At 28.0% G+C, this 13,370-nt stretch overlaps 5 protein-coding genes across 6 annotated transcripts; 4 read left to right on the forward strand and 1 right to left on the reverse strand.

Moving 5' to 3' along the window:
• The first annotated feature begins 859 nt into the window (after positions 1–859).
• On the forward strand, positions 860–4,105 carry LOC141526419 (prostaglandin reductase 1-like). 2 transcript variants are annotated; one of them, XM_074241447.1, is made up of 5 exons: positions 860–1,232; positions 1,777–1,882; positions 2,018–2,312; positions 2,743–3,016; positions 3,121–4,105. In XM_074241447.1, the coding sequence occupies exons 2-5, from the start codon at positions 1,777–1,779 to the stop codon at positions 3,460–3,462; spliced, it is 1,017 nt and encodes a 338-aa protein (XP_074097548.1). In that variant the 5' UTR covers positions 860–1,232; the 3' UTR covers positions 3,463–4,105. The 2 variants fall into 2 exon arrangements, with proteins under 2 accessions (XP_074097548.1, XP_074097549.1); XM_074241448.1 differs by lacking the exon at positions 860–1,232 and having other exon boundaries at positions 1,704–1,882.
• Positions 4,106–4,239: 134 nt separating this feature from the next.
• LOC141526417 (prostaglandin reductase 1-like) lies at positions 4,240–6,223 on the forward strand. Its single transcript, XM_074241446.1, has 4 exons — positions 4,240–4,437; positions 4,495–4,789; positions 5,444–5,717; positions 5,790–6,223. Exons 1-4 carry the CDS (start codon positions 4,332–4,334, stop codon positions 6,129–6,131), a joined length of 1,017 nt encoding a protein of 338 aa, XP_074097547.1. The 5' UTR covers positions 4,240–4,331; the 3' UTR covers positions 6,132–6,223.
• A 131-nt stretch (positions 6,224–6,354) lies between these two features.
• Positions 6,355–7,816, forward strand: LOC141526424 (prostaglandin reductase 1-like). Its single transcript, XM_074241454.1, has 4 exons — positions 6,355–6,603; positions 6,650–6,944; positions 7,097–7,370; positions 7,475–7,816. The coding sequence occupies exons 1-4, from the start codon at positions 6,498–6,500 to the stop codon at positions 7,814–7,816; spliced, it is 1,017 nt and encodes a 338-aa protein (XP_074097555.1). The 5' UTR covers positions 6,355–6,497.
• Samtor (S-adenosylmethionine sensor upstream of TORC1) lies at positions 7,595–9,131 on the reverse strand. The gene is made up of 3 exons (XM_074241445.1): positions 8,923–9,131; positions 7,830–8,793; positions 7,595–7,727 (listed from the first exon to the last, which is right to left on the reverse strand). Exons 1-2 carry the CDS (start codon positions 9,052–9,054, stop codon positions 7,882–7,884), a joined length of 1,044 nt encoding a protein of 347 aa, XP_074097546.1. The 5' UTR covers positions 9,055–9,131; the 3' UTR covers positions 7,595–7,727; positions 7,830–7,881.
• Positions 9,132–9,395: 264 nt separating this feature from the next.
• On the forward strand, positions 9,396–10,416 carry Rpl28 (ribosomal protein L28). The gene is made up of 4 exons (XM_074241453.1): positions 9,396–9,437; positions 9,806–9,901; positions 9,967–10,209; positions 10,284–10,416. Exons 2-4 carry the CDS (start codon positions 9,815–9,817, stop codon positions 10,368–10,370), a joined length of 417 nt encoding a protein of 138 aa, XP_074097554.1. The 5' UTR covers positions 9,396–9,437; positions 9,806–9,814; the 3' UTR covers positions 10,371–10,416.
• Positions 10,417–13,370: the final 2,954 nt, after the last annotated feature.

Consider the following 13,370-nt stretch of genomic DNA (forward strand, 5'->3'; position numbering starts at 1 on the left):
AAATACCAAGAGTTTAGAGACCACGCCGGCCTTGTCCTTCTGAATTATAGTGTGCCACTAAATAAAAACAAAAGGAACCTGCTCAACACATATGATGCTCCCCATACGCACCTAAGAAATTTTTTAGTATTTCTTCTCCAAGCTTTATTAATTTTCATCACTTTATTTTCCCGCTTACACAACAAAAGGTTTGCAAACTCATATTGTACTTATGTAACACTTTAATAAATTTCTAAGTATGGAAATTTATTTAAAATTTTTCCTTTACGATTAAAAATCAAAATTTTATTTTTTAAATATTTTTCAAAAATAAAAAATTATTTTTTAAATCTAAAAAAAATATTTATTAAAAATTATTTGATTAATTAAATTGAATTAATAATTTTTATTTTTTTTTTTTTTTTTTTTTTTTTTTAAATTTTATAAAGATCCTTGTGATTTTAACTTCAGACTTAATCCTTAAAGTTGAAATGTACACGCACGCCGCAGCTATTATAAAGAGAACGAGCTCCTAAGTGCCCTTATTCTCCTGCTATGTCGATGTAACCCGGAGTTGTTTACACTGCGCATGTAATATCAAATATGTTATAAATTAAAACTATTTTTCAAAGCAATAATTACATCTTAGAATAAATAAAATCATTTTTTAAAAATTATCTTCATTAATTTTCATAATTTCAGTTTAATTATCTTCTAACAAAATAAAATATCCAATAATTTAAAATAGAATACAATTTTGCATTAAATAATTAATTTAAACAAATATTTATTGTCTAACAAAATTAAAAAACAATTAGTTTAATTTTATGAATGTAAAAAAAATTTTATAATTTAAGTTTGAAAGGATTACTGAAGAAAATTTAATGGAATAATTTTGTCCAAAGAAGAAAGAAGAAAAAATGACTTTTAAATTAATGAGACGGAAGGAGGGATGATCAAGGAATAATATGTTTATCTGAGACAGATAATAAAATCAGAAAGAGATATTGCAAATTTAGTTTCGGTCCATTGAGTTCTAAATGCGGAGACTGAATAATCAGGCATACATGCATCCTAAAGAGGACTTCGTGCTCACGTTCCATGAGAGATCTATGGTAAAAGGATGTACGAAGTCAGTATACTCTTATTGTTCATTGCCTCTTTGATCTTGCTCGTCGGTCCGTGAAGCGCTCGCTGATTTTTTAGCCGATTAAACTAGTCTGCAAATAAAAGAAGAAATAGAGGAAAAAAAAGTGAGTTATTTATTCTTAATTAAGAACGTCTTAACTTAAATTAAACTCCGTTAATTTCTTAGTGGGCTTTGAAGCCTGAGGTTGAAGGGCGCAGGGTTGGAAGAAAAGTTTGTTGGGTGATACGATGAGAGAATAATTAAAAAAGTTGTAATGAAAATTAATAATAAAATGTAATAATATCCAAAAAAGTGGCGATACTTCCTGCGAATCCTGTTCTACTGGTGAAGTTAAATAAAAAAATATTAATTTATTTATTTATAAAGCTTACAAAATTGTTAAAAATTGTTTATAGGTCGCCGGTAAAGTCCGTAAAATATTTTTTTTATTTTACGTTATTTTTATATTGCAATTGCAATGTATATTTTTAAAGAGATCATGAGTCACATGATATCATAGCGGGCGATGTTTCTCACAGACAGTCGCCGGTTTATATATAAATTGAGTCAGTCTGCACGTGGTTATCAGTTGAATAAAATTTTTGTCAACAAAAATTTTAAACTTCATTTTTTATTTAATTTAATTATTTTATTTATTTCTTCTCAAGATGGTCATTGCGAAGAAATATATTATTGTCAAGTATTTTAAAGGCGAACCTCAGCCCAGTGATTTGAAATTGGTTGAAGAAGAGTTGCCGGAAATTAAGGATGGAGGTGTTGTAAATTTTTAATTAATTTATTTATGATAAAAAAAAAAAATAAAACTATTTTAATAAAAATTTTAAATTTCATTTTTAAGGAAAAATAAAATTATTTATTATTTCACATTTTTTGTACCTATTTTTATAGAAATTTTGGTTGAAGCTGAATATTTATCGGTTGATCCATACATGAGACGATACACGATAAGATACCCGTTGAATTCAACGATGATAGGAGGGCAAGTTGCTAAAATAATTGAATCTAAAAATGATAAGTATCCGGTTGGCAAAAAAATCGTTGGAAGATTGGGATGGAAAACGCATTCAATCATTAATGTAGATAAAAATGATGATGGGAGTAAGTTGTATTTTAAGCCATATCTCCTACCTGACCTTGATGATCTACCGGTATCTCTTGGCTTGGGAGTGCTTGGTAACACTGGGTGAGTTTAAAAATACATGTAATATTTTTTTGATAATTTTTATTTAAAAAAAAAAATTAATTTTAATGGAGAAAGTAATTTTAAAGAATTTTATCGTCTTAATTTGAGTAGAAAAATTTTTAAATTGAGAAATTTTCTGGTTTAAAAATTTTTCTCTTGACTCAAGTTAATTTTTTTTCATTTAAATTTGTAAATAAATAAATTGCAATTATTTAAATTAATTGACATTGAAGATTTACCGGTCGATCACTTGGCCTTGGAGTGCAAGGACTTATTGGGTAATTCACTGCAATAATTCTGTAAATAAAAAAATTATCTCATAGAGATTTCTTGTATAAAAAATTTATTTATTAATTCAATACATAAACGCTCTAAATATTTTGTTAGAGTTTGATTATGGTCCTTTTATAACATTACACAAATTCTCCAGGAGTACAGCATATTTTGGATTTACGGAAATTTGCCAGCCAAAGGCAGGAGAAACTTTGGTTGTGTCAGGAGCAGCAGGAGCTGTAGGATCTCATGTCGGGCAAATTGGAAAAATTTTAGGGATGAAAGTAATAGGAATCGCTGGTAGTGATGAAAAATGTAAATGGATTACCCGCGACTTGGGATTCAACCATGGGATTAATTACAAAACTCAAGACGTAGCGGTAGAGTTGAAAAAAGTTGCTCCCCAAGGAGTTGACTGTTACTTTGACAATGTAAGCAATTGTTATTACTATTTATGTGTTGTATTTAAATGAAATTTGCTTGCAGCTTCTCGGTGTTTAATTTAAAAAGTCAACTGTGTATTTAACTTATTCAGGTGGGTGGAGAAATATCGAGCGCAGTTATTTACCAAATGAATCCATATGGGCGAGTTTCAGTCTGTGGTTCTATCTCAGCATACAATGCTAATCCCGACGCTTTGCCCAAGTGTACTATCACTCAACCTGCTATGGTAATGCAACAATTGAAAGTACAAGGATTTCAGTGGCTTCGTTGGAAAGATCGTTTAATGGAAGCGGTAGAAAAAAATCTCCAGTGGGTTCGAGAAGGGAAACTCAAGTATCGCGAAACTTTAACAGAAGGATTCGAAAATATGTTTGACGCATTCTTGCAAATGCTTCGAGGTGGAAATATCGGGAAAGCTATCGTTAAAGTCTGAGCGTTTTCTGATTTATTTCTTTTATAAAATTACTCAATCACTTTTTTAAATATTATAGCAAACATTTTTTCATATTTTTAACATATTTTTTTATGACTTATGACGTTATTACAATTTTTTATGCTTCAATTATTACAATATGTTAATTACTATGTCATAATCTTACAAAAAATGTTTTTAATACTTTGAATAAATAACCAAGACAACAAAAAGATTATTTCTTCTTTACTTTAGTGTATTGTTATCACCAAGTGTCCGATTATGTTGATTAGATTAGTTTAAATTAGATAGGTATTTATTATTCCAAGGCGATAATTACCAAATGGCAAGTAAAATATACAATTTGCATTAAGTAATAAAATAATATGATAAATATTATTTTTTTTTTTAATTCAAGATTATATAAAGCAAAATTAATCTTATTGATTTGAAGACTTGTATAAAGATTTCAAGATAAGAAATTAGTGATTATTGAGTCCCATTATATTAATCTTAAATCATGGTGATAAAATTTAAAAATAATGAGTTACCAGGAACAAGATTAATACTTGCAGCTCATCCATAAAATTTTAATTAACATGTAATGAATAAATGACTGTAACTGTTATATATTTTATCAATTAAAAATATTTATACATGTTAAACTTATTCCAATGACGCAGCGACATTATATGAGAGTTAAGTGAGCCTGGTGCTTAAGTCCCACTCTTTTCTACATCCGTTTTTTATCTGTAGAGTTACCATGTCGATATAAATACTCATTCAACATATTATCTTTGATTAACACTCGGCACACCCGTCAAGTCAAGTAACTAAGCCTACAACGTACTAACATTTTAACAAAACAGTAGCGACAGCAAATAAAAATTATGGTGACTGCCAAAATATTTATTATCGCTAAATATTTTGAAGGAGAGCCTCAACCGACTGATTTAAAATTAGTAAAAGAGGAATTACCGGCAATTAAAGATGGAGGTAAGTTTTTATATAAAATATATAAATTAATAATTATTAATATTGTGATAATTACAGAGTATCTGGTGGAAGCTGAATATTTATCTGTCGACCCCTACATGAGACGTTATACAATGAGATATCCATTAAATTCAACGATGATCGGTTTCCAAGTCGCTAAAATAATCGAATCAAGACATCCAGATTATCCTGTTGATAAAAGAATAATGGCGCATATAGGATGGAGAACACACACAATTATTGATGCTAACAGTACTGAAGAGCAGGGAATGTTGAATTTTAAACCTTATATTTTACCAGATTTTGGTGATTTGCCACTGTCACTTGCACTTGGTATGCTAGGAATGCCGGGGTAATTTTTTTTTTTATTTTTATCACAATACAGAAAATAAATATTGAAAAAATTTTTATAATAAATTAAATTGGGATGAAAAAAATTCCAGAAGTTAAAATTTTAAAAAATTATAAAGTATAAAAAGGAATTTTCATAATTATTTTTTTTTTATCATAATTGATTTATAAAAATTAAAATAATTTTTAAATGTCTGTGAATTTCAGTTTTTTTTTTTTTTTTTTTTTTTAAGAAATGAATATTAAGTAACTTGTTTATAATCACTGAAACTAGTATAGAGGATATTATTATGCGGCTTAAATTAGTCAGTAAAAAAAAATAATAATGGTAATAATCCACGGGAATAAAAACAAATAAGGCAGTTTATTTTACTTAATTCGCACTGTTTAGTTCACTTATTCTAATTTTTTTTATGCTTCTTTCAAAGAAATTTTTAATAGAGAAAATATGTTTATTTTAATTGACGTAACATAATTTATGTAAGCAATTCTTAACACGGTTTTTTAGATTCTATGAAAGAGTTAAATAGAATATTGAAAATTGAGTAATAACCTGACACCGTTGTCTCTGTTCTCATGAATAGTATTATAATATGAAGATGTACTTATAAGTATAAAGGAATAAATTATACCAACTTTTTTTATAAAATTACAGAAATACTGCCTACTTTGGATTTACTGAAATTTGCAAGCCGAAAACTGGAGAAACTTTAGTTGTCTCAGGAGCTGCTGGTGCTGTGGGCTCACATGTTGGTCAAATTGGAAAAATTTTGGGCCTTAAAGTAATAGGAATCGCCGGCAGTGATGAAAAATGTAAATGGATCACTAAAGATCTAGGATTTGACCATGCAATTAATTACAAAACGCAAAATGTAGCTGAAGAGTTAAAAAAATTCGCCCCAGATGGAATCGATTGCTATTTTGATAATGTAAATTTATTTAATTACTATGACAACGCTGAATTTATTTGTACATTACTAATGTGTATATTTGATTAACAGGTGGGTGGAGAAATATCCAGCACTATTATTTACCAAATGAATCTTTACGGACGTGTGGCAGTTTGCGGATCTATTTCTGCTTACAACGCTGAACTCAATGCACTTCCCAAGTGCACTATAATACAGCCGCCTATTGTAACTCAGCAAATAAAATTAGAGGGATTTATGGTGATGCGTTGGCTGGATCGCTGGATCGAGGGAATCGAGAAGAATCTTAAGTGGATCCATGAAGGCAAATTGGTTTATCATGAGACTGTAACAGAGGGCTTTGATAAAATGTTTGATGCCTTTGTAGGTATTTTGAAAGGTCAAAATACTGGAAAAGCCATTGTAAAAGTTTGATACGTTTACCAAAGAGAAAAATATTACCAAATTTTCATTAATATTTTTTTGTTTTGATTTTTTTTCAATAAAAATTTTTTGTTGACTTGAAATTTTTTGAAGGTTTTGATTCATTTTTTTTTTTTTTTTTAAAGATTGTAATGTATTTGAAATTGTAGTCAAGAAAATAGATGAAAAAATTAATTTCACATTGAAAATTTCATTAGCAATTATTATTAAAAATTTTATATCATCACATTTAATCATAGACAATTAAATAATGAATCACATAGTCTCAGCCCCTTCCAAGTTATCTCTACTGTACATTCCTGACAACTTGCATCTAGATAAATCATATCCAGCATTGCAGTATTATTTTATACAGCAATGGTAGTAACGAAAAAATATGTTGTTGTCAAACATTTTGAAGGAGAGCCAAAATCTACAAACTTAAAATTAATAAATGAAGAATTACCATCGCTGAAAAATGGAGGTACTCTTTAATTTAAAAATCTTAAATAAAAATCTTTCTGTCGCAGAAATTTTGGTAGAAGCTGAATATTTATCAATTGATCCTTACATGAGACTTTACATAAAACAAATCCCATTGAACTCTACGATGATTGGAGCACAAATTGCAATGATTGTTGAATCTAAAAATGCAAATTATCCAGTTGGAAAAAGAATCGTTGGGCATTTAGGCTGGAGAACACATACAGTAATTAACATGAATGATTTTGATGAAAGTAGTTTGTTGGAATTAAAACCAAAATTACTACCGGACACTAGAGATTTACCGGTATCACTTGGCCTTGAAGTGCTAGGACTTATTGGGTAATTCACTGCAATAATTCTGTAAATAAAAAAATTATCTGATAGAGATTTCTTGGTTAAAAAACTAATTTATTAATTCAATACATAAACGCTCTAAATATTTTATTAGAGTTTGATTATAGTCCTTTTATTACTTTACACAAATTCTCCAGGAGTACAGCATATTTTGGATTTACGGAAATTTGCAAGCCAAAGGCAGGAGAAACTTTGGTTGTGTCAGGAGTAGCAGGAGCTGTAGGATCTCATGTCGGGCAAATTGGAAAAATTTTAGGGATTAAAGTAATAGGAATCGCTGGTAGTGATGAAAAATATAAATGGATTATCCGCGATTTGGGATTTGACCATGCGATTAATTACAAAACTCAAGACATAGCGGCAGAGTTGAAAAAAGTTGCTCCCCAAGGAGTTGACTGTTACTTTGACAATGTAAGCAATTGTTATTACTATTTATGTGTTGTATTTAAATGAAATTTGCTTGCAGCTTCTCGGCGTTTAATTTAAAAAGTCAACTGTGTATTTAACTTATTCAGGTGGGTGGAGAAATATCGAGCGCAGTTATTTACCAAATGAATCCATATGGGCGAGTTTCAGTCTGTGGTTCTATCTCAGCATACAATGCTAATCCCGACGCTTTGCCCAAGTGTACTATCACTCAACCTGCTATGGTAATGCAGCAATTGAAAGTACAAGGATTTCTCATGTTGCGCTGGAAAGATCGGTCAATGGAAGCATTTGAAAAAAATCTCCAATGGATCCGCGAAGGAAAACTTGTTTATCGAGAAACTGTAACAGAAGGTTTTGAAAATATGTTCAATGCATTTTTACACATGCTCCGTGGGAGCAACATTGGCAAAGCCATTGTCAAAGTTTAGATAAAAATCATACCTGTATTTCTCTTGAAGAGAGCTTTTAAAATAAAATAAAATTAATCAGCAAATCATTTATCAATTACATCTGGTAATTCATTAAAAACATCTGCTAAGTCTTCTTTTGCAATCTTTACACTCGACACTTTGTCTTTGTCTTTCTCTTCCACACAAGCTGTTTGGAAATCTTGTGGTATAAAAATTTTCCCGTTTGAACTGAATAAAACATCATCAACTGATAGATTTTTCTGCAGAGTTACCCACCTGACAGCAGTGTCTTTTTTTACACACCTTCTATAACAAATGCAATGAATATGTTGCAATTTTTCATAAGTTATCCTCATGAATCCCAAGTTAGCTAGTACATATCGCCAGGATTTAATTATTTTAGCGTTTGCATTGACGTGTTTAGAATCTGGAGTTATTATTATCAGCAGTCCCGAGTCTTTCAGTAGCTCATAAGCCTTTTCGCAGCACCTAAACCTTTGCTCTGGGCAAGGAAAATATTCCAGCAGCAGAGAAAAGATGCACACGTCAAAAGATTTCTTTTCAAACTCTGTCACACTTTTTTTATTATTACTTAAAAGTGTCTTATCTCCCAGAGTAACATTTAAAAAATCACATTGAAACACTTGATCGCTTGCTGGAACTAGATCAATAGCAGTAACATCGAGGTTTTCATCATCAGCAAAAGGATTATAGCAGCTGCCTACATCTAACATTTTTATTTTCCTGTCACTGACTACTTCATTATTTTTACTCGATGATTCTTCAGGTAAATCACTCAGGTCATCGAGATTTAATTTTTTTATAATATCTCTTTCACGTTCGTAATATTTACTTTTACCTCCACCAAAGAAATATTCGTAGCATCTATTTTTAATCCATCGGATTCGACAGTTGCTTTTATCTGTCACTTGGTTGATGTTATTGTTGATACTCCAATGATTCGTTGCTAGTTGTTGCATCGATACCGCATAGTTCTAATAATTAAAAAAACTTTTTATTATTTATTTTTAATGATAAATTTTTTTTAATAAAAATCTACAAAATTTAACAGATGTCTGCTAATTTCAATATTATCATTTTTAAATAAAATTTTTAAATCTAACCTGTAAATCATCAGTTCTTGCAAGATGACGTTTCCAAGCTTCATTTGATCCGTACTTGCGATAATCTTCTCTCAAACGATTATGTGTTTCTTTAATTAATGTTGCTAATTGTTTATGTTCTTCACTCGCCATTTCAATAAATATTTAAATAAATATGTTACACATCTACTTTAAATTTCTGCAAAAATTATTCTCCAATCCATGTTATCGACAAAACAGCAACGTAACAAGTCGCAAAAAATGAAATTCAAATTTTCCCGCGTCTACTCTCAGCGATCTGACGCCAAAATCGGTAGACCAATTTATTTATTAGTTTAAAAAGTATTAATTTATAAATTACTACAAAATAATCATTGAATAATTATTATTTTATTTTTTAAATCACTTTTAATCATTTTTTCCCTTCAAAAGCATGAAAAAAATTTTTTTAACAAGCATGATATTGCCAGATCATTTCCTTCAATCATCGTTCTTTCTCAAGTTTCTCTTCTTTTGCTGTGTCTCACACGCGCGAGGTATTTTTATTTATTTTCGTTTTATTTACTCTAATTAATTGAATGTTAATTAGAAAAATTACTTTTATTATTAATTAAAAACAAATCGCTATAATTTTTCTATAAATATTTTAATTTAAAGAGAATAAATTGTGAAATAGAAAGTACTCCGGACATGTGTCAATGTTAACCTCAAAATCACTGTCGATATTTAACAATTATTTTATATTTTTAAATAATACATTACTAAACAAATAATTTAATTTTTTTTTTTTTAATTAATAAATTGCTTTTTAAATATCAAATAAATTTTTTTTATTGAGAATAAATTCAAGAAACAATTTTCTAACCTTAAATTTAGACTTTTACTAATTATAAATTAATTCTAGGTCGTCACCATGTCGTCGCATTTAAACTGGATGATCATCCGTAACAACAATGCTTTTCTTCTCAAGAAGAGAAACATCAGCAAACCCTTCTCAACGGTAAATTTTTTTATTTAACATCAAAATCTTATTTATAAGGTTAGACAGTAATTAATTTTATTTAGGAGCCAAACAACTTGACAAACTTGAGCAGCTACCGCTACTCAGGCTTGGTCCACCGCAAAACCGTTGGAATTGTGGACACTCCAGACAAGAAAGGTTTCACGGTAGTTTATAAGAAGCCAAAGGCTGCTACCAAGCCAGCTAAAGCTACCATCAGACAGAGCATGAAAGCCGGAGCTCGTCGTTCTCTCTACAAGTTGAAGAACTTGTTGTCGTGCAACAAATACCGTCGGGATCTTATTAAGGTTCGTAATTAAAATTTAACATTTTAACGTAAATTGTTTACGCATTTATTTTATTTGTAATTATATAATTACAGCCAGCTCTTCGTCGTGCAAGTGCTGTCCTCCGATCGCAGAAACCGCTCCCGGCTAAGAAGACCCGTGCTCCTAAAAAAGCTGATTAAATTTGCTAATTTTATTAATAAAATGATTGAAACTAATTTTCAACCACATATTCAACGATAGTAAAACAAAAATAATTAATTTAATTATTAATTAATTAATAACTAACACTATCTAGGTTTTACTAAAATATTAAATTAGAACTAAAAAATATTTTTAGTAAATTGAATTTTTAGTTTTTTAAATTTTTTTTAAATGTCGGCTAACTTAATTTTGATTATAAGAATTCATTTTAATTATTCTTGTTCTACTATTAAAAGTGTTTAATATTTTTTTTCAATAGTACTAAGTATTTTAGTTTCCAAACTTTTAGTTGTAAGTAAATAAATTAAATTTCAAGCGATTTTTTTAGCAAATCAGGTAATTATTGATCTAATTAATCAGTCAATTTATTACTATTTTACTCAACAATAATTTTTATATTTGCAGGATATTCATCTAATTTGAAACTCGAAAAGTCTGGAGCTACTAATCCATATTTTGTCATAATTACCATTAATGGTAAATATCAAAAATATTAATTAAATTCTATTTAATAGACGTATATATTTTTATGATGAAACACTTAACCACCAAGATCTATGAATGCCGTGATTTTATTTTGTATTTGCTAACTGACGAATTAAAATCATAATAAATTGGTTTATTGAATTACGTTCAAATTTACTAATAAGATAATTTTATTACAGATTCATTGAACTAAAAGATGCGACTAATCGGATGACTATTTTATTTTGGTAAGTAAGAATTTTAATTTTTAATTTTAATCAAAGTTCATTGCTTGTTTATGATGAAATACTTTACCACCAAGATCTATGAATGCCATGATTTTATTTTGTATTTGCTAACTGATAAATTAAAACCGAAAATAAAAGTTTATTAAAATAAATATAATTTTGCTAATAAAATAATTTTATTACAGGTTCGTCAAATAAAAAGATGCAACCAATCGGACGACTATTTGTTTTTGTAAGTCAAATTTTTTTTTTACAACATTAATAATGTCAATTATTTTTTTTATGATGAAATACTTTACCACCAAGATCTATGAATGCCGTGATTTTATTCTGTATTTGCTAACTGATTAATTAAAACCAAAGTTGATTAATTTCTTGAATTGAATTTAATTTTTCTAATGTAGAAATTTTATTACAAATTTATTAAATTATAAAGTAAAGAATGCAACTGATTGGATCATCTTATTTTGGTAAGTCAAAAATTTTTTTAATGAATAAATTAAATTTATTTAATTTATTACATTATTTAATAAATTAAATTTATTACTTGTTTATAGTTACTATTGTCTAAAAAATGAAAGATGAAAAAAAATTATAAAAGTGAAAGTATTGATTATTTGGTTACAGATTTACCAATTAAATTTTTAATACAGTTCACAGTTTAAATCCAGATAATAATTCAGGATGAATAAGTCTTGTTAATGTCTCAATATTAGAATTGTAAATCATTTTTTTATTATTTTACTACCTATTAATATACCAAAATAAACAACTGCCGAGATCTATAAACAATGTCTCATTAAATTTACTTATATATTCATAACAATGTATGACTGTATGTCGTGTATACTAAATAGACAAAATTATTTGTATGCAGATTATAATCGGTGACACGAAAGGCTAAATCATTAACTCATCTAATCTGACGGGATAAATCCTATACTACTATTTCAAAAAGTATTTCGTAACTGCAATAATCATATCCAATTGGAAATCAATTTTCTTTGCATATGGACGATAATGTCGTTTATAAGTGCAATAAATTATTTATGTATCGCATAATTATTATCAAAAAATCTAAATTTTTTTTTCATGTTCATAAATTTAAAAATCATTAATTATTTTTTCATTTTTTATTGTTGCAGATGCCAGTCAAAAATTTTTCTTTATTTTACTTGGATGATTAATTAGCTTCATCAATATTAATAATATGGAAAAATACGCCTACTTAAGTTTGTATTTCTTTGAAATATTTTATTTTTAATAAAAAAAAAATTCATGAATATTATTAATGTGTTATATTTTTATTCTTATTAGAGCGCTCCTATTTACATATAAATCTACAATTTCCCAACGGCGGACAAACCCAAACGCCTGGAAATTTTGTGAATACTTTTCTTTGTAATTTATTTCATAACTTACATTTTTACAAATATTTTTCTTCACGACTCAATATCAATTAAACTCTTATGCAATAAAAATTTTTCAATCATCCGATAGATTCCTTCAAATAAAATTAATTACCTTCAAGTTTTTAATTAAAAAAAAATTATTTTATTGAAATTCAATAAACAATTATTGAAGCGTAGCAAAAGTACTTTTAATTAGTATAATTAGCTTTTAATGTAATTTTTTGAACAAATAAAATACAAGAAAGAATTCACGGTCATTTGATTCTCGAGGTCGGTGTTAAGAATCCTGACTGATTTGACTACAGAAACTTGTATACGAAGGTCATTTAATTCACGGTTCATTATTTCTTTTTTTGTTATATTATTTATTAGCTTTTTAAAGAAATGTTTTTTTTATTTTACTTTTACGAAAACCAGTTGTCCTTCCTTACAATCTAATTTAAATTTTTTCACAATATAAAAAAGTTAACTCCTTTATTTCGACGTAATCCAGCTCAACCGATGCTGGAACACGTGTCTAATTTTATTAACTTTTTAAATGTATAGACCATATCAAGTTTCGAGAATCATTCATTACTTATTTATATCACTGTCCATGATGATACCTTTTTTTGCAGTTTAATCGTTTACATAAAAACCTTCATACACAGGATCTAATAATTCACACAATTCGTTCACGGACATTGTTTTTTTTTTTTTTTTTTTTTTTTTTTTATTCTAAATTTATACAATTTTATCTTGATCTTTACATTTAAATAAAAATTATTTTTTTTTTTTAACAAATTATAATTTTATGTAAAGTTATTAGATATTTTTAAAAAATTCTACGTAAAATAATTACGACTATACAAAG

The sequence above is a fragment of the Cotesia typhae genome, unplaced genomic scaffold, assembly GCF_013202065.1.
Source record: "Cotesia typhae breed Kobodo isofemale line unplaced genomic scaffold, CoteBio_Ctyphae contig_33, whole genome shotgun sequence".
Lineage (NCBI taxonomy): Eukaryota > Metazoa > Arthropoda > Insecta > Hymenoptera > Braconidae > Cotesia > Cotesia typhae.